Source organism: Callithrix jacchus, chromosome Y (assembly GCF_049354715.1).
Source record: "Callithrix jacchus isolate 240 chromosome Y, calJac240_pri, whole genome shotgun sequence".
Lineage (NCBI taxonomy): Eukaryota > Metazoa > Chordata > Mammalia > Primates > Cebidae > Callithrix > Callithrix jacchus.
The window spans coordinates 5,173,121-5,195,757 of record NC_133525.1 but is presented as its reverse complement, the minus strand read 5'-3'; the positions used below and the strand labels follow the sequence as shown (position 1 = coordinate 5,195,757).

Genomic DNA, 22,637 nt, shown 5'->3' with positions numbered 1-22,637 from the left:
ATCTCTTGACCTCGTGATTCACCCGCCTCGGCCTCCCAAAGTGCTGGGATTATAGGCGTGAGCCACTGCACCCGGGGTTTTTGTTTTGAGATGGAGTTTCATTCTTGTTGCCAGCCTGGAGTGCAATGGCGCGATTTTGACTCATCACCACCTACCCTTTCCGGGTTCAAGCGATTCTCCTGCATCAGCCTCCCAAGTAGCTGCGATTACAGAAGTGTGCCACTGCACCTGGCTAATTTTTATATTTTTAGTAGAGACGGGGTTTCTCCATATTGGCCAGGCTGGTCTTGTACTCCTGACCTCAGGTGATTTGCCTGCCTCAGCCTCCCAAAGAGTGGGATTACAGGCGTGAGCCACAAGGCCCAGCTTCTTCTGCTTCTGTTTTGTGCGTGTGTGAGATAGGGTTTTGCTCTGTTGTCCAGCTTGCAATCACACCATCACAGCTCAAGCCATCCTCCCACCTGAGCCTCCCAAGCAGCCGGGACCACAGGGGTATGCCACCACACCAAGCTAATTTTTTCTTTATTTTCTGTAGAGATAAGGCCTTGCTACATTGCTCAAGGTGCTCTTGAACTCCTAGCCTCAAGTGATCCTCCTGCCTTGCCTCCCAAACTGCTGGGATTATAGACATAAGCCACTGTACCAGGTTGAAGCTCTGCATCTGAAAGAACCCCCTCTAGAATTCAGAGTTAGAAATAGCAAGAATTGTGCACCTTCAGCATCAGAAGGAATGCCCCCAGTTGGTGAATTTCTCCCTCCGTTGTTATAGTGTCCTTAAGAAACTGAACTGGGGCCAGGTGTGGTGGTTCATGCTTGTAATTCTAGCACTTCAGGACGAGGAGGCAGGTGGATCACCTGAGGTTGGGAGTCTGAGACCAGCCTGGCCAACGTGGTGAAAACCCCTCTCTACTAAAAATACAAAAATTAGCTGGGCGTGGTGGTGGGCACCTGTAATCCCAGCTACTCGGGAGGCTGAGGTAGGAGAATCACTTGAACTGATTGGAGGGGGTGGGCAGAGGTTACAGTGAGCTGAGACGGCGCCACTGCAGCCAGTCTGGGTCATAGAGCAAGACTCCATCTCAAAAAACAAAACAAAAAAAAAAAAAAAAAAGAAAAAAGGAAAAGCCTTGAGAATTGTTCATGTCCAGAGCTAGTTGAGACTACCAACCAGACACAGAAGGGGAATGAAGAAGAAGGCTGCGTCCCTCAGCCTTGGGGGAACCACCCCATATATCCTATAACAACCAGGAAGGTTCCTTTCCAGCCTGTTAGATCTCCAGGGCAATCTCAAGGGAGGGAGGCACTGAGCTATTAGGAATTGTTTTAGTGGCCTGAACTTTGGCCCCACAGGTTCTATTTAACAGAAAAAGATTCCCTAGAGAAACCTCAGGCTGTGTCTGTTTGGAAAGTGGCTGACATCACTGACGTCCTCGTGGGTGACGAGGGGCTTAGAGGAACTGACCTCCCCACCCCACAGTGATGTTTTAGGATCAGGTCCCCCAAAGGGCGACACTGAGGCCATCTTTGCCTCTTCTGCTAAAAAATATAGCAAACATGGTGGCTCGTGCCTGTAACAGAAGCTCTTTGGGAGGCTGAGGCAGGAGGATTGCTTAAGCCCGGGAAGTTGAGACCAGCCTGGGCAACATAGCAAGATCCCATTTCTGCCAAAAACAAACAGACAAAACAGTGAGGCATAGTGATGTGCACCTGTGGTCCTAGCCACTTGGCAGGCTGAGGAAGGAAAATGTTTGGGTCCCCGCGCGGTAGCTCACACCTGTAATCCCACCACTTTGGGAGGCTGAGGCAGGTGGATCACAAGGCCAGAAGCTCAAGGCGAGCCTAGCCAACATGGTGAAACTGTGTTTCTGCTAAAAATACAAAAATTAGCAGGGCACAGTGGCAGACACCTGTAATCCCAGCTACTTGGGAGACTTAGGGAGAAGAATTGCTTGAACTAGGGAGGTGGAGGCTGCAGTGAGCCGAGATCATGCCATTGTACTCCAGTCCGGCGACAGAGCAAGACTTGCTCTCAAAAAAAACAAAAACAAAACCCCCCCCCCAAAAAACAGATGGTTTGAACCCGGGAGGCAGAGGCTGCAGTGAGCTGAGATTGCACCACTGCACTCCAGCCTGAACAACAGACGGGGAACCTCACGTATCTTACAACCATGCTGCTAAACAGCCGTATTTTCTGGACGGTGCACATGATTTATACTTATAACTGTTCTTATATACATATTATTTTCTGATTGGAGGGACATTAAGAGAAAGCATGGTTGTGGACCCTGAAGCGTTTCGGGAGCTCCTGACACTCGGCTTAGGATGCATGGTGGGGAAGTTGGCCCTGGGTCAACCCGAAGTTTGAAGGACAAGGCCCCCATGCTGCCAATAGCCTTCTTTCTCTTCCAGTAGGGGTAAGTACCTCTAGGGAGCACCTCCAGCCCGTGCTGTCTGTTGGAAATAGATGCTCGGTGCTACGAAGAAGAATCAGCACTGAGACAAAGGATGTTTCAGCAATGCAATTTTTACTTCCTGCACTGCAGGAAGGGGACCCTTGCTAGCCATCTTGCCACGAGAGTACAAAGAATAAAGGAAAACACGCATATTTGGGGTTTTACCATGGGTGATAGAGTGAGACTCTGTCTCAAGAAAAAAAAGAATATAGGAAAGTTATGGTTTATTAGAAACTATTAAATTCCAGGCTGGTGCAGTGGCTCATGCCTGTAATCCCAGCACTTTGGGAGACAGCGGGGAGCAGATTACCTGAGGTCAGGAGTTCGAGACCAGCCTGGCCAACATGGTGAAATCCCATGTCTACTGAAAATATAAAAATCAGCTGTGCGTGCTGGTGCATGCTGCAATCCCAGCTACCCGGGAGGCTGAGAGAGGAGAATCACTTGAACCCTGGAGGTGGAGGTGGCAGTGAGCTGAGGTTGCGCCACTGCACTCCAGCCTGGGCAACAGAGCGAGACTCCGTCTCAAAAACAAACAAAGAAAAACTATTCCATTACAGAGGTGTAATATGTTGTGTTTGTTTTAAACTCCGCCTGTATAGGGGTCTGTCTGATCTATGTAAAAGATAGGATACGGCCCATGCAGGTAAGCTGACGGGGTGACATTCATTCCTTTGTTGATTTACAAAGAGCCACCCTTTGCATTTTCGTGGCCGAGCACGTCAAAGCATGACTGTAATTATCTTTAAAAGCACACATGGTCAGGCGATATGGTGATATCCAGACATTCTGCTGTCTTCTGTGTACGTGTTTGTCTTGGAAGGCATTATCAAGCCGTTTCTTCAGTCATAAACATCTCACGACCACAGGCCGTGGCTGGCAAGGATTGTGACTTCCTGGTTTTTAAAATGGAGTTGATTAAAATGATGTCGCTGTGGCTCTCCGAGGCTCCTGCTTCTAAACATAGCTAGGGCTATGATCTGTGTGGAGTCCTGGATGCCAGGTCTGGGGGGTCCTCTGGGGGACCGGGTGTGGGACTGGCAGGGTTGTGGTGCGGTGAAGGTCTGGGTGTGTCCTTGCGGGTCATAGTGTGAGTCTGGGTGGGAGGATCCATGAAGAATTCCAACAGGAGTCTGGGTGGGGGGTCCATATGGGGTTTCAGCCTTGGCCCTTGTAAGGGTCTGGGTGAGGGGTCTGTGTGGGGTTTCATCCTGTCCCTGGTAAGAGTCTGGGTGAGGGGTCCATGTGGGGGTTTCAGCCTGTCCCTGGTAAGATCTGGGTGGGGGGTCCGTGTGGAGGTTTCAGCCTGTCCCTGTTAAGAGTCTGGGTGAGTGGTCCGTGTGGGGGTTTCAGCCTGTCCCTGGTAAGAGTCTGGGTGGGGGAATCCGTGTGGGGTTTCAGCCTGTCCCTGTTAAGAGTCTGGGTGGGGGGTCCATGTGGGGGTTTCAGCCTGTCCCTGGTAAGAGTCTGGGTGGGGGGTCCGTGTGGGGTTTCAGCCTTGGCCCTTGTAAGGGTCTGGGTAGGGGGTCCGTGTGGAGGTTTCAGCCTGTCCCTGGTAAGAGTCTGGGTGGGGGGGGTCCATGTGGGTTTCAGCCTTGGCCCTTGTAAGGGTCTGGGTGAGGGGTCCATGTGGTAAGAGCCTGTCCCTGGTAAATCTGGGTGGGGGGGGGCCCTTGTGGGGTTGAGCCTGTCCCTGGTAAGGGTCTGGGTGGGGGTTCTGTGGTGCTCTGGGGTTCCCTGAGTCTCGGTAAGTCTGTGGTGGTCTGCGTTTCCCATCCAAGGTCTGAGTACAGGTCTGCTGTCCCTGTAGGGATCAGGGTGGTGAAGGGGGTTGTTCGTGGTCCCTGAGGTGGTCTGGAGTTCTCTGCAGGGGCCGGAGTGGGGGTCTGTGGTCCCTGCAGGATTGCGGGGCACAGGGCAGTGTAGGGATGGGTTTGGTGGGTGGGGTCTGTAGTCTCAGTAGGAACTGGGGTGTGCGGTGCATGGTCCTTGCAGTTGTCCAGAGTCCTCTGTGAAAGTCCTGCCCCCCACAATCCTGGTGTGGGTCTGGGTGGGGATGCATGATTCTGGCTGAGATCCAGCTGGGGGAGTGCAGTGCCTGTAGTGGTCCTGGTCCCCTGTGGGCTCTGGGTGGGGGATCTTGGTCCCACCGTAGAGGTCCTGGCTGGGGTCTGAATGAGGTTCCATGGTCTTGGCTAGGGTGTGGGGCCTTGGGGAAATGGTCCTAGCTGGAGTCTGTAGGCCTGGGTGGGGGTGGGCGGGTTCTTGGCTGGGGTCTGTGGTCCTGGGGGTTGTCCTGGCTGGGGTCTGTGGTCCTGGGGGGATCCTGGCTGGGGTCTGTGGTCCTGGGGGGATCCTGGCTGGGGTCTGTGGTCCTGGGGGGATCCTGGCTGGGGTCTATGGTCCTGTGGGGTCCTATTTGGGATCTGTGGTCCTGGGGGGTTCTATCTGGGATCTGTGGTCCTCGAGGGACCCTGGCTGGGGTTTGTGGTCTTGGGGGGTCCTGGGGGATCCTATCTGGGATCTGTGGTCTTGGGGGGGTCCTGCTTGGGGTCTGGGGTCCTGGGTGGTCCTATTAGGGATCGATGGTCCAGGGGTGTCCTGGTTGGGGGTCTGTGGTCCTGGACCGATCCTGGCTGGGGTGTGTGGTCCTGGGCGAGTCCTGCCCGGGGTCTGGGGTCCTGGGTGGTCCTATCAGGGATCTATGGTCCTGGGGGGTCCTGGCTGAGGTCTGTGGTCCTGGATGGGTCCTGGCTGGGGCGTGTGGTCCTGGGGGGGATTCTGACTGAGGTCTGTGGTCCTGGAAGATCCTGGCTGGGCTGTGTGGTCCTGCGGGGTCCTGGCTGGAGTCTGTGGATCTAGGGGGGATTCCAGGCTGGGGTCGGTGTTCCGCGCTGAGTCCCCAGTCCTGCAGGCGTTCCGCGTGGCAGCTGGCCCGGGCAGGGGGTGGGGTGGGGGTCCCAGCAGGCCGGGGCTGTCAGGGACGCGCGCATTTCCGCCAGCCGTCCCGGCTGGCGCAGAGTCCCGCGAGCGGCGCGGAAGCGGCGGCGGCGGCGCCGGTGGCCCTGCGGGTCTACGCGGCCGGCGCCGCCGTGATCCTGGAGCAGCTGCTGCGGCGCTGCCGCGGGGAATTCCCGGAGCCAGGTCAGCGGGGCGGGGATCGGGGGTCGGGGTTCGGGGGTCGGGGCCCCGGAAACCCGGGGGGCGCGGGGCGGGGTTGCGGGGTCTCCGCATGACCTTGGCCAGGCTGTGGCGCGGCTGCTCCAGTGGGGGCGCTCCCGGAAGTAGGGCCGGGCGGGGGTCGCGGTGGTGTCGCGGGTCGGGGTCCGGGGTGGGGGGCGTGCGCTCCTGGGACCTTCCGGCCCCGCGCTTCCGGTTCCCCCTCCCCGGCTTCTCCGCGCTCCCCGCGCCCGGCAGTTCCCTGCCCTTCTCTCCGCGCGCTCGTGGCCTTCCCGACTGTCCCGGGCCGGGCTCTCACCGAGAAACCCCTGCGCGACCCCACCCCGTACCCCGACACCTCCTGGGCATGGCCAGGGCCTGAATGCCCCGCGCCCCACACCTCATTCGGCTCCGCCCGCCGCCCGGGGTCGGCCAGTGATCGCACGCCCCTCAGGCCCAGGACGGGAGGAGGGGACGACCCGGGGACCTCCACCCACACCCACCCCAGGGTAAGTGAGGACGGGCCTTTCACCCGAGGGGGTGGCTTCGCGGGCACTGGGGAGCCAGGGAGGTCTGTTGAGGGGGTGGTTAGCGCAGGCCCGTTAAGCGGCAACTTGGTTTGTGACTGCCTGTGTAAACATCTGTGAGTCACTCCAACTTTGCAGGACCCGTTCTCTGTCTCAACACATCAGTGAGGCCCTTACTGTGTTTTGTCTATGTAGAGATTATTCAGAGATTTACATGTTCAGAATTTATTTTTTTAAATATAGAAAGGGTTTCACCATGTTGGCCAGGCTGGTCTTGAAATCCTGACCTCAGGTGATCCACCTGTCTCGGCCTCCCAAAGTGCTGGGATTACAGGCGTGAGCCACCGCGCCCAACCCAGAATTTATTTAAAAAATAAATTTAGGTCAAGAGATGGAGACCATCCTGGTCAACATGGTGAAATCCCGCCTCTACTGAAAATACAAAAACTTAGCTGGGCATGGTGGCACGCGCCTGTAGTCCCAGCTACTCAGTAGGCTGAGGCAGGAGAATTGCCTGAACCCAGGAGGCGGAGGTTGCGGTGAGCCGAGCCGAGATTGAGCGTTGCACTCCGGTCTGGGTAACAAGAGCGAAACTCCCTCTCAAAACAAATAGGAAGTATACATAAAACCTTGCTGTGTTGCTCAGGCCACTTTGTAACTCCTGGGCCCAAGCGATCCTCTTGCCTTGGCCTCCCAAAGTGCCGGGATTACAGGTGTGAGCTACCACACCCATCTAATGTTTCAAATTTTTTTCTCGAGATAGTCTTGCTCTGCCGCCAAAGCGTGTCTGAACTTGTCAGCTGAAGCAATCTTCCTGCCTGGCACTTAAAAGTGGTGGGATTACAGACTTGAGCCGCCACGTCCAGCTGATGTTTTAAATTTTTTTAGTGATGGTGTCTCACCTTTTTGCCTGGGATGGTCTTCAACCCGTGGCCTTCAGCAATCCTCCAGCCTGGGCCTCCCAAACTGCTGGGATTACAGACAGGAGCCACTGTGCCGGGCCGATATTCTCAACTGACACCTAGAAACCTGTAAGCAATTATTTGTGAATTGGTATCAAGGGAATGATAATTCTATATTAGGTTAAATGACATTTTCTTTCAAAAATAACTGTTTTCCAAAACAGAGAGGTCAGGGGGTAGTGTGGTGGAGGTGTACATTGTAGCGAGTGTCTTCAATGTCCTGCCTAAGAAGACAGCTGTGATTTCTGCCTGTGCCAGTAGAAGGTTTCATGGCAAGTCAGGAGGCCTCTGGGAGACTGGGGTTTAGCCAGGTGGAAGCGCATAGGTACCTTGTTGTGAAATGACTTTCGACTTCCACTATGTACCCACAGAGCGAACTCCTGGGGGTCCCAGGGCCACACTTTGAGAAGCGTGCCTGGAGTGGATTTATTTATTTATTTATATTTATTTATTTAGAGGCGGAGTCTCGCTCTGTCACCCAGGCTGGAGTGCAGTGGCGCAATCTCGGCTCACTGCATCCTCTGCCTCCTGGGTTGTAGAGATTCTCTCTCGTGCCTCAGCCTCCGGAGTAGCTGGAACTAAAGGAGTATGCCTCCGCGGCAGGCTGATTTTTGTATTTGTAGTAGAGCCAGGATTTCACCCTATTGGCCAGACTGATCTTGAACTCCTGACCTCAAGTGATGCGCCCGCCTGGGCCTCCCTAAAGTGCTGGCGGTGGATGTTTTTAAATGAGGCTCACTTTCTCCCGCCTCTGGAGCTAGAGAAAAAGAGCTTTAAGTTTTGCATGAGCTAAGCCTTTGTTTTTCTGCAGGACTGGCCTTCAGTAACCCAGTTAGCATAATTAGAACTGCAGAGAAGGAGCATGAAGGAATTGTACTCAGGCCTGGGGAGGTCGGGAGAGCGTGTCTGTTTGAAGGAAGTAATCATTTGCAGGGTGAAGGGTTTACAGCGGGGGAGCAATTTTTCAGATTGTTTATCTGCGCAGTTTTGCTTACAGAAAGGTCCCTTTTAACCTCCTTCGAGGCCTGCATATGCCCTGGCGAAGAGGCAGCATCACACTGAGAGTTCAGTTTGAACGCGCCAGGGCCCCTGTGGCAGCCCACCGGCTGCCCACCGCAATGCTGGCTTTTGAAAAGCCTGCTCTTTGTGCCTCGGAAAGGAGGGCTGCATGCTGCTGCTTTTCCCTCTCGGTTTACTGATTAAACAGCTGTTAAAGCTGCTGATGGGTGAGGTCACGTGGCTGCCAGGGGACTGTACCCTGGGAGCCTCGAACAGAATGGCCTTCTCTAAAGATTAACTTTCGTAGCTTGCCCTGATCCTGCCGCTTCCTGTGTATGGATTAAAAATAATTTTCGATACTGTTGGAGGAATGGACTTTCCCTCTTGTCTGCGGGTGGCGGGCTTGCTAATCGGCATTTTCCATTTGCTTCTAAACTGGTCAGCCTTCGCTGCTGGGCAGGAAACGAACTTTGTCCAGCGCATTTCAGCTAAAGCTGTTTGAATATCCAAGAGGGCCAATTTCCCCAGCGCAGACTGGAAGCCATGGCAGTTTTTTCGTAGAATTTCCAAATGGAGTGTGTTCTTAGCTGTCTTATGACTTACACTGTGTGAGAAGGAAGAAATTGCCGGTGGAATCAACTCCTGAATGGTGTTTTCTTAACAGCCCATTGTGGAAAAACCAGAGAATTACAATTAATCATTGAAACTGGTCATGCCTTTGCAAAGGGGGTTGAGAAGCAAATACAGAATTCCTCCAAGAGGGTCTATCTCTGTGTTTCTAAGAGTATCCACGTGGCCCATTCAGTAACATGTATCTGTCTCTTGTTGGGACTTTAAAATGGGTGCTTTAATCAGTGTATTTAATATCCTAATATGGCCTGAAACCGGTTGAAAATGCTCGCATTGAGTAAAGCAAGTCTCTCCCCACCAGTATTAATCACAGGGTGACCTGTTTAGGAATGACGTTTTCTCTGCAGCGTCCATGCATTTTGAAAAGGAGAGAAAATTGTGGATGCCTGTTGTGAAGTCCAGTCCCAACACTGCACAGAATTTTTCTGAAAAGTCCTATAGTAAATAATAGGCCACAGAATATTCCTTCACGTTCTGGGTGGAAGATGGACTCGTAAATGCTGTACCACCGGAGTGAGTATTTACAGAAAGTATGCCAGCTGGCCCACTTCTAAAGCTATTTATAGAAGTCCTAGTTTTCAAACTTTTTTAACCTATAAAGGGAAAGTTACTTCTTGTTGGTTTTATGCATAGTGAACAGTGGCTACTAGGAATGAGGTGGAAGTAAAATCAGCAGTTTTCCAACTTCTTTTCTTTTTCTTTTTTTTTGACACGGAGTTTCACTCTTGTTGCCCAGGCTGGAGTGCAGTGGCGCGATGTCGGCTCACCGCAACCTCCGCCTCCCGGGTTCAAGCGATTTTCCTGCTTCAGCCTCCTGAGTAGCTGGGACTACAGGCGCGCACCACAACGCGCGGCTCACTTTGTATTTTTAGTAGAGACGGGCTTTTACCGTGTTGGCCAGGCTTGTCTCGAACTCTGGACCTCAGGTGATCTGGCCGCCTCAGCCTCCCAAAGTGCTGGGGTGACAGGCGTGAGCCACCTCACCTGGCCTCCAATATCTTGATCATAGAATCCTCTTCAAAAACATGAGACGGCAGACAGTTTTTGTGGGTTATAATAGTCAATGTCATCCTGTGAAGACATTAAAAAAGAAATTTAAAAGGTATTTAATACTTTATTTAAAAGTAATGGTAACAGGCTGATCACCTGTTACTACAAAAAAAAATGTATGTATGTATTTATTTATTTTGAGACGGAGTTTTGCTCTTGTTACCCAGGCTGGAGTGCAATGGTGTGATCTTGGCTCACTGCTACCTCCGCCTCCTGGGTTCAGGCAATTCTCCTGCCTCAGCCTCCCGAGTAGCTGGGATTACAGGCACGCGCCACCATGCCCAGCTAATTTTTTGTATTTTTAGTAGAGACGAGGTTTCACCATGTTGACCAGGATGGTCTTGATATCTTGACCTCGTGATCCACCTGCCTCGGCCTCCCAAAGTGCTGGGATTACAGGCGTGAGCCACCGCACCTGGCCTTATATTTTTAATATATTTTATTGTTATACAATATATATTTATATTTTTAGAATAATTTATGTTTTTATACAAATACAAAATATGAATAAGTTATCTTTATATAATTTAGAGGTAAATTAAAACAATTGACGTTTTTCTGTGCGTATATATACATGTGTACATTTACGGGTTGTGTTGTGATGCTTTGCTGGATGTTCGCGTTGTGGAACGTTAAATCAAGCTAACATCCATCACCTGCTATTTTTCTTTTGTGGGGACATTTAAAATGTCTTTCAGTCATTTTATGTTTTTTGTTTCCATTGGTTATTGGGGAACAGGCAGTGTTTGGTTACTAGTGAGTGTTTGGTGATTTGTGAGAGTTTGGTGCGCCCGTCAGCCGAGCAGTAAACACTGCACACAAGACATTGAAAATCTCTTGTAGCTATTTTGAAATGTGATATGCTATTAAGTACAGCCGCCATGCTGTGCAGCGGGTCACTAAAACTTACTTCTGTTTAACAGGAACTTGGTACCCTTTGACTACATACTGTGGATTTTTAAAATAAAAAATGACTGTCATTTCCAAAGTAACAAGAGACTTAGGGAGAAGAGTGGCTGACTTTTAGGGCTCTGTCAGCCTCATGCACGAGGGGCCGGGAGGCAGCTGGCTCCTTCCTCTGCTCCTTCACGCTGGTCCCCTGTGACGTGGCGTTCTGGTGGGAGTCAGGTGAGGCACATCCGCTGGCCTCTTTCATGGATGTGCAGTTGCGAAGGTGAACTCGCTGGCCCCCGAGAGCATTTTGGGCAGGGATCCCGGGGATGCTGGACTGTAGTTGAAGAATGAGGCGGTCAGAGACTGGTTTGCAGCAATACGTTTCTTCACGGCCTCACGTGCACAGAAGCTCTGCGAGGGAGGAAGTGGGAAGGAACGTCCTCACAGCCTGGGCCAGCTCCGCCACACCTGATACCTGGGTTCAGGTAGAGCCCACCTGCTCTGTGGACGGTTCTTTCCCTGGGACTGCCAACAGATTCCAGCAGCAGCAGAGCAGGAGATGGGCTGGGAGGGAGCCTCCTGTGCCTCCATCCCGGAGTCACTCAGGTAGGGATTAGGGAATTTCTGCTCTCAGTACAAAACTTCACGCTGATAAATTTCAATATTTTGAATATGTCATTGTTTATTTTGAGTTGGCAGAAGTAAACTAACCAACTACCATTATGTTTTAGTACTAAGGGATATACCTTTCAATAAAGTTACTGAAATGCAAAAAAAAAAAAAACAAAAAACTTCACGCCAAGTGATTGTAATGGTCATCATCATAATGATAGAATGCAGACCTTTCTTCCAGCTCCTGGGACGTCTTTCCCTAAATAACAACAACAATAATATTAACCTTTGTTCCTGGGACTGGGGCCTCTTTCGGCCTGGTAAGAACAATAGGAATGATGATAAATGATGGAATAGAAACCTTTGATTCACATCTGGAACCTCTTTCAGCCAAATAATAACAATAATGAGATTAATGATAATAGAATATAAACCTTTCTTTGTGGTACTGGGGCCTCTTTCGGTCCAGTAATAATAACAACGATAGAACCTAAACCTTTGCCCCAGGTCCTGGGGACTTCTTTCAGCCAAATAATAACAACAATAATAATAATACCAGGATATAAACCTTTGTTCCCGGCCGGGTGCTGTGGCTCACACCTCTTAGCCCTTTGGGAGGCTGAGGTGGGCACATCACCTGAAGTCAGGAGTTTGGGACCAGCCTGGCCAACATGGCAAAACCCTGTGTCTACTAAAAATACCAAAATAAGGGGTGCATGGCGGCGTGTACCTGTAATCCCAGCTACTTGGGAGGCTGAGGCAGGAGGATTGCTTGAGCCCGGGAGGTGGAGATTGCAGTAAGCCGAGATCACACCACTGCACTCCAGCCTGGGCGACACAGCGAGACTGTCTCAAACAAAACATTTCCTCACAGTACTGGGACCTGTTTCAGACCAACAGTGATGATAGTGATCATCATTATAATGATAGAGAAGTTACCAGCTGATCTTCCAGGTACTGGGACCTGTTTCAGCCACATGACACCAATAGGATTAATAGGATATAGACCTTCAATCCAGGTACTGGGACATCTTTTAGCCAAGTAATAATGGTGACAACAATAATAATAGAACATAAACCTTTGACTCAAGTACCAGGACCTTTCTTAGCGAAATAATAATAAAATATAACCTTTTGTTCCTTTAAAAAGGATGCTGTTGGCCGGACACAGTGGCTCACGCCTGAATTCCAGCCGTTTGGGAGGCTGAGGGGAGCGGATCACCTGAGGTCAGGACTTGGAGACCATCATGGCCAACACAGTAAAATTCCATCTCTACTAAAAATACAGAAAATCAGCCTGGCATGCTGGCACACCTGTACCCCCAGCTACTCGGGAGGCTGAGGCAGCAGGATCATTTGAACCCAGGAGGTAGAGGTTGCAGCGAACCAAGATCGCACCACTATACTCCAGCCTGCTGACAGAGCATGACTCCATCTCAAAAAAAAAAAATTATAATAATAGAATAAAAACCTTCACTCCAGGTTCCAGAACCTTTCAGTCTAATAATAATAATAATAATAGAATGTCAATTTTGGGACCTCTTCCAGCCCAATAATAACAATGATAATAATAGAATATAAACCTTTGCTCAGGCACTGGGACTGCTTTCAGTCAGATAATAACAACAATAATGATAATGGAGTATCAGCCTTCGCCACAGGTCTCAGAACCTCTTTCAGACCAATAATGACAGCAGAGTATAAGGTTTTGTTGCAGGCGCCGGGACCTGTTCCAGGCTGATGATAATAGTAATAGGAGCATGTACATCGTCCTTACAGGTCCTGGGACCTCTTTCAGTGACAGCATAATAGGATGTCAGCTTTTGTTCCAGGAACGGGGACCTCTTTCAGCCTAGTAATAATAAAAATAACAATAATAATTACAATATAAACCTGTATTGCTGGTACTGGGGCCCCTTCCAGCCTAGTAGGGATAATAGTAATAATAACAGTGGAAGATCAATCTTCCAGGTTTCAGAACCCGTTTCAGCCGCATCATAATAATAATAGAGGTTGGGCACTGTGGCTCATGCCTGTCATCCCAGCACTTTTAGAGGCTGAGGTGGGTGGACTACCTGAGGTCAGGAGTTTGAGACCAGCCTGGCCAACATGGTGAAGCCATGTCTCTACTAAAAATACAAAAATAAGCCGGGTGTGGTGGCGGGCACCTGTAACCCCAGCTACTCGGGAGGCTGAGGCAGGAGAGTCTCTTGAACCCGGGAGGTGGTGGTTGCAGTGAGCAAAGATCACGCCACTGCACTCCAGCCTGGGTGACAGAGCAAGACTCTGTCTCAAAAAAATAGAAAATAAAAATAATAGAATGTAAACTTTTGTTTAAGGTCCTGGGACCTCTTTCAGCCTTGTCACACAAATAATATTAATGGAGTGTCAAGCTTTTTCTCCTAAGTAGCAAAACCTGCTTCAGCCACATAATAATAAGATGATGGTGTTGGCAATGTTGGAGGCTCTGGTATCGCTCTGGCCTGTTAGTCAGGTCGGAGTGACAATGGAGCATTTTTGAGTGACACCGAGGCCTTTTGAGACCCTTTACCATCTCTCTTGACTGTGATCTAGGGGCTCCAGCCTAAGTCGGCCACAGAAGACACAGCTTGGGGGCTCCGCGTTTTCTGGAAGTCCTGGTTGTGACATTCATTCTGCTGGCTTGCTACCTCAGAACATGCCAGGGTGCTGGCATATGTCAGAGGAACCCCACCGTTGCACCCTGCTCTTGGGAAGCAGAGATGCCCAGCTCACCCGGCACTTGGTGGTTTCTTCCTAAAAAGCACAGGGCAGGTACCGTGGATGGAAAGCTGCAGGGCAGGCCTCGAGTGCCCTTGAAGATGGGGGGCTGTTCTAACACCTCCAGCTGTCATTTGGGGCAGAATGCACCTTCATAATATAATAGATGCTTTTCTTGTCTCCCACCTGCAGGGGGCTCCAGCATCCCTGGGCTTGTGGGCGCATCACTCCACTCTCTGCCTGGCCGCCTCCTCTGTGTGTCTGAGTCATAAGACTCCTGTGTCTCCTTCTCAGGATATGTTCAGTTCCTTCTGGAGGCTCTAGAGGAGGCTTCTTCCTGCCTCTCCTAGCTCCTGGGGGCTCCAGCATCCCTGGGCTGTGGACACATCACTCCAGTCTCTGCCTCTGTCTCCATGTGGGCTTCTGTGTGTCTGTCTCCTCTGCTGCCTCTTAGAAGGACACCTGTCCCTGCATTTAGGGCCCACCCGAACCCCAGATTATCTCCTGTCCAGATCCTTAACTAATTAGAACCACAACATTTCTTACAACCAAGTAAGATCTCATTCCGGGTCCTGGGCTTTAGACTGTGGACAGATCTTCCTGTGGCCGCTATCCATGTTCAGTCCACCATGATTTTATCCAGTTCCTTCTGGAGGCTCTGGGGGAGGATCCTTCCCGCCTCTCGTAGCTCCTGGGCGCTCTAGCATCCCCGGGCTTGTGGCCACAGCACTCCACTCTGCCTCCACGTGACCTTCTCTGTGTCTGCGTCTCCTTTTCTGTTTTCTATCAGGGACATTGGTCACTGCATTTAGGACCACCCTAATTGAGCATCGTCTCATCTTAAGATCCTTGCCTTAATTGTTAATACATCTGCAAAGACCCTTTTCGCAAAGAGTCCCATTCACAAGCGCCAGGTGGATACAGGTTCTCTTTGGCGGCGGAGGACGCTCTTCAGGCTGCTGTGGTCACTACTGACATGTGCCTTTTTGTACTGGCTACATCCTGACACTGACAATGCCTGGCTGGAGGGTTTCGCTGTTTACCTCCTGAGCGCCGTATTGGAGACGTGCAGATACACTCACATCTTTTCACAAGGCCCAGCTGCCATTTTGGGCAACCCGGTCACACAGGTGGCCCCTCAGTGCCAGCTGGAAGGGCCTGGGTATGTGAGCATTCCCCGTCCACAGGAACCCTGGGGGCTGGCTTCTGGGCCACCTAAGCCAATTTCTGCACACGATGGGCATTGTGAGGGGTTTCAGGGATTGAGAAATCCATGCTCCTTCAGACTATGCTTACAGATCGAGGAGGACCCCCTGCTACAAACAAAGCCTGCCATGTTCCACACGGCTTCATTTTAAAACGTAAAGTTTGGAAGAGTGAAATGCCTCTGAGCCACAGGAAAGCCAGCTTCAGCCAGATGGAGGTCCTGTGTGGCCCCTTTAATGCAGTCAGTGAAGCTCAGGTGGCATTGCACAGAGATTCTTGCTGTGAGGGTTGGCCATGGGGGATCTGCCTGGCTGCTGTGGACTCTCCTGTGTAGGCAGCATCCCTGAAAAAGATGTATGCAGCTTACTGGGCGCGGTGGCTCACGCCGGTAATCCCAGCACTTTGGGAGGCTGAGGCGGGCGGACCACCTGAGGTCTGGAGTTTGAGACAGGCCTGATCAACATAGAAAACCCCGTCTCTACTAAAAATAGAAAACTAACCAGGCATTGTAGTGCATGCCTGTAATCCCAGCTAATTGGGAGACTGAGGCAGGAGAATTGCTTGAACCCAGGGCAGGGGGGTGGAGTTGCAGTGAGCCGAGATCGTGCCACTGCATTCCAGCCTGGGCAACAAGAGCAAGACTCCATCTCAAAAAAGAAAAAAAAAACAAAACAAAACAGTAGGATCTATGCAGCTTCACCACAGTGCGGGTGCTTGGCAAAGCTCTTACAACAGGAACAATAAGCCCCTGCAATGAAAAAGCCACCGCCAGGCTGGGCGCAGTGGCTCACTCCTGTAATCCCAGCACTTTGGGAGGCTGAGGTGGGGGGGATCACCTGAAGTCCGGAGTTCAAGACCAGCCTGACCAACATGGTGAACCCTCATCTCTACTAAAAATACAAAAACCCCATCTCTACTGAAACTACAAAAACCCTGTCTCTAAAACTACAAAAATTAGCTGGATGTGGTGGCGCATGCCTGTAGTCCCAGCTACTTGGGAGGTTGAGGCAGGAGAATTGCTTGAACCCGGGAGGCAGAGGTTGCAGTGCGGCAAGATTGCACAATTGCACTCCAGCCTCTGTGATAGAGCAAGACTCTGTCTAAAAAAAAGAAACTGCCAGCTACACCCCCGCAAAAAATGCCACGCTCAATTGGAAACCTTATCATCCACATGTGCAGAATGGCTGCATCGGATTGATGTGGAAGAAAGAGCGTGTTCCTGCGCTAGCTTTCCTCCATCGCTTTGCAAAAGTCACTTGCAAGGTGCTGAGACCCTTGCTGAGTGCATGACAAATTAGATTGTTTGCTGAGAGCACTGGCAAGGAAAACTGAGCAAGGCCCCCCCTCCCCAAGCAGAAAGCTGCTCAGGGGAAAACTACTGAAATAGTAGATAGTACGTGTCTGTCACACACCCGTTACACTAGTTCTTAAGTGCAGGATGTGTGACCCTGTCCCCGTGGCTCCCTCATGGAAGATGCTTTCTAGCTTGTCTGTGATCAGCAGTGAGCAGTTACCAGCTGCCTACCTGGGTTATCTTGGTTCTGTGAGAAAACACAGGACACCTGCTGTTAATAATCATCACCTGTTCTGGGAGAATAAACACGCCTGTCAGCCTGTGCTCGAGACCCTCAGCCCAGAATGCTGTCGGCTCCTGAGGCTCTCAGCTCAGAAGGCTGTTGGTGCCCTGGATAGTCTCACTTTGCTGTTCTATCTGGGTGTCTGCTTCTTAATGCCACATCACCGCTGGGTGAGCTGGGTTTGGTAGCAGCAAGGAAGGTCGACCTGTCAGTCCCAGTGCCTTTTGCTTGAAAGCCGAGCTGCTGGTCACCCCAGCTGTTACCCCGGCAGGGTGCCATGGCTGGGCGCCTTCTTAACGCTGTGTTTGTCTTGGCCCGTTCCCAGCAGGTCCCCACGAATGAGTGGCAGTCCGGGCGGCAGGCTTCGGAGGGCCCAGAAGCGATGGAGAATAATAAAGGGCTGGAGAGCTCACAGGCAGACCTGAAGCTGGTGGCGCACCCGCGCGCCAAGAGCAAGGTGTGGAAGTACTTCGGCTTTGACACCAACGCGGAGGGATGCATCTTGCAGTGGAAGAAGATCTACTGCCGCATCTGCATGGCCCAGATTGCCTACTCCGGGAACACCTCCAACCTGTCCTACCACCTGGAGAAGAACCACCCCGAGGAATTCTGCGAGTTCGTCAAGAGCAATACTGAGCAGATGCGCGAGGCCTTCGCCACCGCCTTCTCCAAGCTCAAGCCCGAGGTGTCCCAGCCGCCTGGGCCCGAGGTACTGGCCGCCAAGGCCGCCCACGGCCACCACAGCAAGAAGCAGCAGGAGCTGACGGACGCCGTGCTGGGCCTCATCTGTGAGGGGCTGTACCCAGCCTCCATCGTGGAGGAGCCCACCTTCAAGGTGCTGCTCAAGAAGGCCGACCCCCGCTACGAGCTCCCCAGCCGCAAGTACATCTCCACCAAGGCCATCCCTGAGAAGTACGGCGCCGTCCGCGAGGCGGTCCTCAAGGAGCTGGCCGAGGCCACCTGGTGCGGCATCTCCACGGACATGTGGAGGAGCGAGAACCAGAACCGCACCTACGTGACTCTGGGCGCCCACTTCCTGGGCGCGGGCCCCCCCGGCTGCCTCTCCGTGGGCTTGCGCTGCCTCAAGACATTTGAGGTGCCCGAGGAGAACACGGCGGAGAGCATCACACGCGTGCTCTACGAGGTCTTCATCGAGTGGGGCATCAGTGCCAAGGTATTTGGCGCCACCACCGACTACGGCAAGGACATCGTGAAGGCCTGCTCGCTGCTGGACGTCGCGGTGCACATGCCCTGCCTGGGCCAGGCCTTCCACGCCGCCATCCAGCAGGCCTTCCGGCTCCCGAAGCTGGGCGCACTGCTGTCGCGCTGCCGCAGGCTGGTGGAGTACTTCCAGCAGTCGGCCTTGGCCATGTACATGCTGTACAAGAAGCAGAAGCAGCAGAACACGCCACACTGCATGCTGGTCAGCAACCGCGTGTCCTGGTGGGGAAGCACGCTGGCCATGCTGCAGCGCCTCAAGGAGCAGCAGTTCGCCATTGCGGGCGTGCTGGTGGAGGACAGCAACAGCCACCACCTCATGCTGGAGGCAGGCGAGTGGGCCACCATCGACGCGCTGGTGCAGCTGCTGCAGCCCTTCAAGCAGGTGGCGGAGATGCTGTCGGCCTCCCGGTACCCGACCATCAGCATGGTCAAGCCGCTGCTGCACATGCTCCGGAACACCACGCTCAGCATCAAGGATACGGACGCCAAGGAGCTCAGCATGGCCAAGGAGGTCATCGCCAAGGAGCTCGCCAAGACCTACCAGGAGGCCCCGGAGATCGACATGTTCCTCAACGTGGCCACCTTCCTGGACCCGCGCTACAAGCGGCTGCCCTTCCTCTCTGCCTTCGAGCGGCAGCAGGTGGAGAACCGCGTGCTGGAGGAGGCCAAGGGCCTGCTGGACAAGCTCAAGGACGGCGGCGGGGGCGGCTACCGCCCGGCAGAGAACAAGATCCTCCCGACTGCGGCCCCCGAGGAGCCGCCGGTGAAGAAGCTCATGCGCACGTCCACGCCGCCGCCCACCAGCGTCATCAACAGCATGCTGGCGGAGATATTCTGCCAGACGGGCGGCGTGGAGGACCAGGAGGAGTGGCACGCGCAGGTGCTGGAGGAGCTCAGCAACTTCAAGTCGCAGAAGGTGCTGGGCCTCAACGAGGACCCTCTCAAGTGGTGGTCTGATCGCCTGGCCCTGTTCCCCCTGCTCCCCAAGGTGCTGCAGAAGTACTGGTGCGTGGCGGCCACGCGCGTGGCGCCTGAGCGTCTCTTTGGCTCCGCTGCCAATGTGGTCAGCGCCAAGAGGAACCGGCTGGCCCCCGCGCATGTGGACGAGCAGGTGTTTCTGTACGAGAACTCCCGTGGAGGGGCGGAGGCGGAGCCTGAGGACCAGGACGAGGGGGAGTGGGGCCTGGACCAGGAGCAGGTGTTCCCCCTGGGGGACCGCGTCAGTGGCGGCTTCTTTGGCATCAGGGACAGCAGCTTTCTGTAGCGACTAACCCTCTTGTCTTACGGTGACCCCCCTTCCCCCCCCCCACCCCCGGGAGCCCACTGGATGCTTTGCTGTACATACCCATCCGGCTGGCTCGGTTTTGAACCTCAGAGACCATCCACTGTCTTTGACGCCTAGTTGGGAAGGCAGAAAAGGAAAGAGATGCCAGAAGTGAGAGAGGGCCGGGCGCAGTGGCTCAAGGCTGTAATCCCAGCACTTCTGGAGGACAAAGCGGCGGATCATCTAAGGTCAGCAGTTCGAGACCAGAGAATCGCTTGAACCCGGGAGGAGAAGGTTGCGGTGAGCTGAGATCGCTCCACTACATTCCAGCGTAGGCGACAAGAGCAAGACTTGTCTCAAGAAGAAAAAAACATGGGAGAGGTGGCTTCGCAACGGTTTCCGGGTCCCTCCCGACTTTGGCTTGGGAATTGCAGCGCTACCCCTGGCTTGCCGCAGAGCCTGGAGGAGGGGTTCCTTCTCAGACACTCAAGTCCCCGCACACTACTTCCCTTTCAGCTCCTCCCTGCCAGGGTTTCTAAGAAATGCGGGAACATCCTGGGAGGCGTGGAAGGAGCCTTTCAGCACCATCGTCCGAGGGGCCTTCAGCGCGTTCATGTTTACATCCTCATGGAAGCCGGGGCCTCTCCCTTCTGAGAAACGGGGAGGAGACCTTTTAGCCAAAATGCCCTTCTTGAAAAGAGACCTTTTTTTAAGATTTGGTTAAAGACGTCACAGATGATCACAAGAATGCCATCACTTATCAGAAAGCAAACCATCCAAAAAAAAAAAAAAAATAGGTGTGGAACACCATGTATGCTGCATGGTTGCTGGCAAACAGTCTGTTCCTTCTCTCTGCCAAAATTCAGCTTGTGGAGTTGGTCCTTGAAAACTAGTCTGGCGTGGTGGCTCACGCTGAGGTCAGCAGTTCGAGACCAGCCTGGCCGACACCGTGAAGCCCTGTCTCTACTAAAAAATAGAAAAATGAGCCGGGCGTGGTGGCGGGTGCCTGTCATCCCAGCTACTTGGGAGGCTGAGGCGGGAGAATCGCTTCAACCCGGGAGGCGGAGGTTGCATTGACCGAGATCGCGCCACTGCACTCCAGCCCCTGCACACAGCGAGACTCCGTCTCAAAAAAAAAAAAACAAAACTGTGTGGCCGATGGGTCCTGAGGTTGTATTTTGTGTGTCTCAGCCCTAAGAGTCCAGTCCCCCCGTGCAACCAGGTTTTCCACACAGACAGGGGTGTTTCTGATTTCATTCCTGAAGAGGACTGTTGAATATTCCCCTTTAAACTCACTCCCATCGGGGAAATGGATTTGGAAATATTGCCACCGCAGAGTTTCTCTGTGGCTGGAGTATTGTAAGTGGCTTTCACTTATTCAGGGAAAGACAGACATTTTCCAAGACTGACTACTGTTTAACAGGGGGGTGCGGTGGTGGGGGATACTTGCATGGAGTGACCGGCCTGTTATGCCACAAAGCTTCATGTGTCGCTTGGATTCCACGGGCCGTGGGTTCTTTGCCTCCTTGACGACAAGCTGGGGCTGGGGAGGTTGGGGTGTAGGAGGGATGACCCCAGTCAGCTCCAGCCCTTGTTCTGCTGAAACCCCAAGAGCCCTGGGACTCAGACGGTGAAGCAGGAAGTCCCTGCGTGTTCACGCCTGGAGGCTTCTCAGGGCCATGACATTGAATCCTGACATCCTGGGCGGGTGTAAGTCTGCAGAAAGTTAAGTTCGGGGGAAACCCACGTAATCTGGCTTGCTGGTATGGGAAGCGGTTCCCCTGCGAACCTGCCGCCCTCTGCTCTGGGTATTCTCAGCAGAAGGGCACTGGAAGCCCACAGTGGGGCCGGCTTTTGGGGTTGGCTTCTGCTGTGCCCTGAAGCTGGACACAGTGGGCAGCCGCCGCCCCCATGGCGGGGGGCTCTATTCTGTAGCATCTCCAACCTTCCCTTCACGTTTCTCAAATCATTCGCTTCTCATCACTCACTGGAAGATGCATGCTGCTCCGGCTCTGTCTTCATTTTCATTTTTAAGCCACTGTTCCCTCCTGACGGTCGCCTCTTATTTAATGCTTTAAACTTGGACTCTTGCTCAATACACCAGAGAAATAAATCGGCTCCTAATCTACCTGTCTGCCGCGTGTCCGTCTGCACTGCAGTTGCCCTGAACCCCGACCCTGGGAGATAAGGGAGGTTTTCTTTGCTTTATTTTTTATTTTGTTGTCTTCGTTTAAAGCAGTTTTTTCCAGGGCACCTACAGTCAGTTCTGAGGTCCCCGCTCTCGTCTGTAAATCCTCCAGTTATGGTGTGCTGACGGGTTCTTTTCAAATCAGAATATCTGAGTGAATAAAGCCGGCTCCTGGTGAAAGCTGCTTTGGGAGTGGAGATTTCTGTGGGTTCCTTCACTTGGTGGTTTTACACACGGAGGCCACGCGGCACTTTCCCTCTCCCTCCCCACTCTTTATCTCCCCTCTCTTCCTGCCTCCCTCAGCACCTTTCATCCTCTCTCCCTTCCCTCCTCCTCCTCTCCAACCCTCCCCCTCTTCTTCAGCAAACCAAATGCTTCCCTTCCTCCTGCCCTCTTTCTCCCTCCCTTTCTCCCCTCCCTCCTCTCTCTCCCCCATCTCCCTCCTCCTTTCCTTCCCCAGTTGTCTCTCCCCCTCCCTGCCTACCTTCCTTCTCTCCCTTCCCTCCCTTCCTTCACCTCCCTCCCTCCCTCCTCCTCCCTCGTCTCCCTCCTTTCCTTCCCTGAGTTGTCTCTCTCCCTCCCTGCCTTCCTTCCTTCCCTCCCTTCCCTCCATTCCTTCCCTTCCCCCTTTTTCTCCTTCCCTCCCTTCTCTCCCTCCCTCTGCTTCCTCCTTTCCTCCCCTCCCTCCCCCTCCCTTCTTTCCCTCCTTCTTTCCTTCCCTGAGTTCTCTCCCTCCCTTCCTCCCTTCTTCCCCTCCCTTTCTCCCCCTCTCCCTCCCTTTGTTTCCTCCTTTCCTCCCCTCCCTTTCTCCCCCTCCCTCCCTTCTCTCCCTAGTCTCCCTCCTCTCCTCCTTCCTCAGTTCTCTCTTCCTCTTGTCTCCCTCCCTTCCTTTTTCCTTCCTTCTTCCCTCCCTCCTTTCCCTTCCCTTCATCTCCTTCCTTTCATCCTTCTTCCTCCCTCCCTCCTTTATCTCCTTGTCTTCCTGTCCCTCCGTCCTTCCCTCCTTGCATGCCTCTATTCCTCCCTTCTTTTCCCCCTGCCTCCCTCCCTTCCTCCATCCCTCCCTCCTTTCTTCTTCCCATCTTGCTTTCCTTCCTCCTCCCACTTGTCCTCCCTCCTAAGAAAACATTGGACCCTGAGAAACGAAATGGGCAGG

At 52.9% G+C, this 22,637-nt stretch overlaps 1 protein-coding gene and 1 pseudogene across 6 annotated transcripts in view; both read left to right on the top strand.

Moving 5' to 3' along the window:
• The first annotated feature begins 5,038 nt into the window (after positions 1–5,038).
• Positions 5,039–22,637, top strand: part of LOC128930738 (polyprenol dehydrogenase-like) — a 200,792-nt pseudogene continuing 183,193 nt past the window's right edge. The window contains exons 1-2 of the transcript XR_013531948.1: positions 5,039–5,182; positions 5,261–5,597. The product of XR_013531948.1 is annotated as a polyprenol dehydrogenase-like (transcript). The remainder of the gene's footprint in view (positions 5,183–5,260; positions 5,598–22,637) is intronic.
• On the top strand, positions 5,828–21,661 carry LOC144581275 (E3 SUMO-protein ligase ZBED1-like). 5 transcript variants are annotated; one of them, XM_078364472.1, is made up of 5 exons: positions 5,828–6,121; positions 7,028–7,170; positions 9,078–9,243; positions 10,704–11,280; positions 17,134–21,661. In XM_078364472.1, exon 5 carries the CDS (start codon positions 17,191–17,193, stop codon positions 19,291–19,293), a length of 2,103 nt encoding a protein of 700 aa, XP_078220598.1. In that variant the 5' UTR covers positions 5,828–6,121; positions 7,028–7,170; positions 9,078–9,243; positions 10,704–11,280; positions 17,134–17,190; the 3' UTR covers positions 19,294–21,661. The 5 variants fall into 5 exon arrangements, with proteins under 5 accessions (XP_078220598.1, XP_078220600.1, XP_078220599.1 ...); XM_078364474.1 differs by lacking the exons at positions 9,078–9,243; positions 10,704–11,280 and having other exon boundaries at positions 17,137–21,661; XM_078364473.1 differs by lacking the exons at positions 9,078–9,243; positions 10,704–11,280.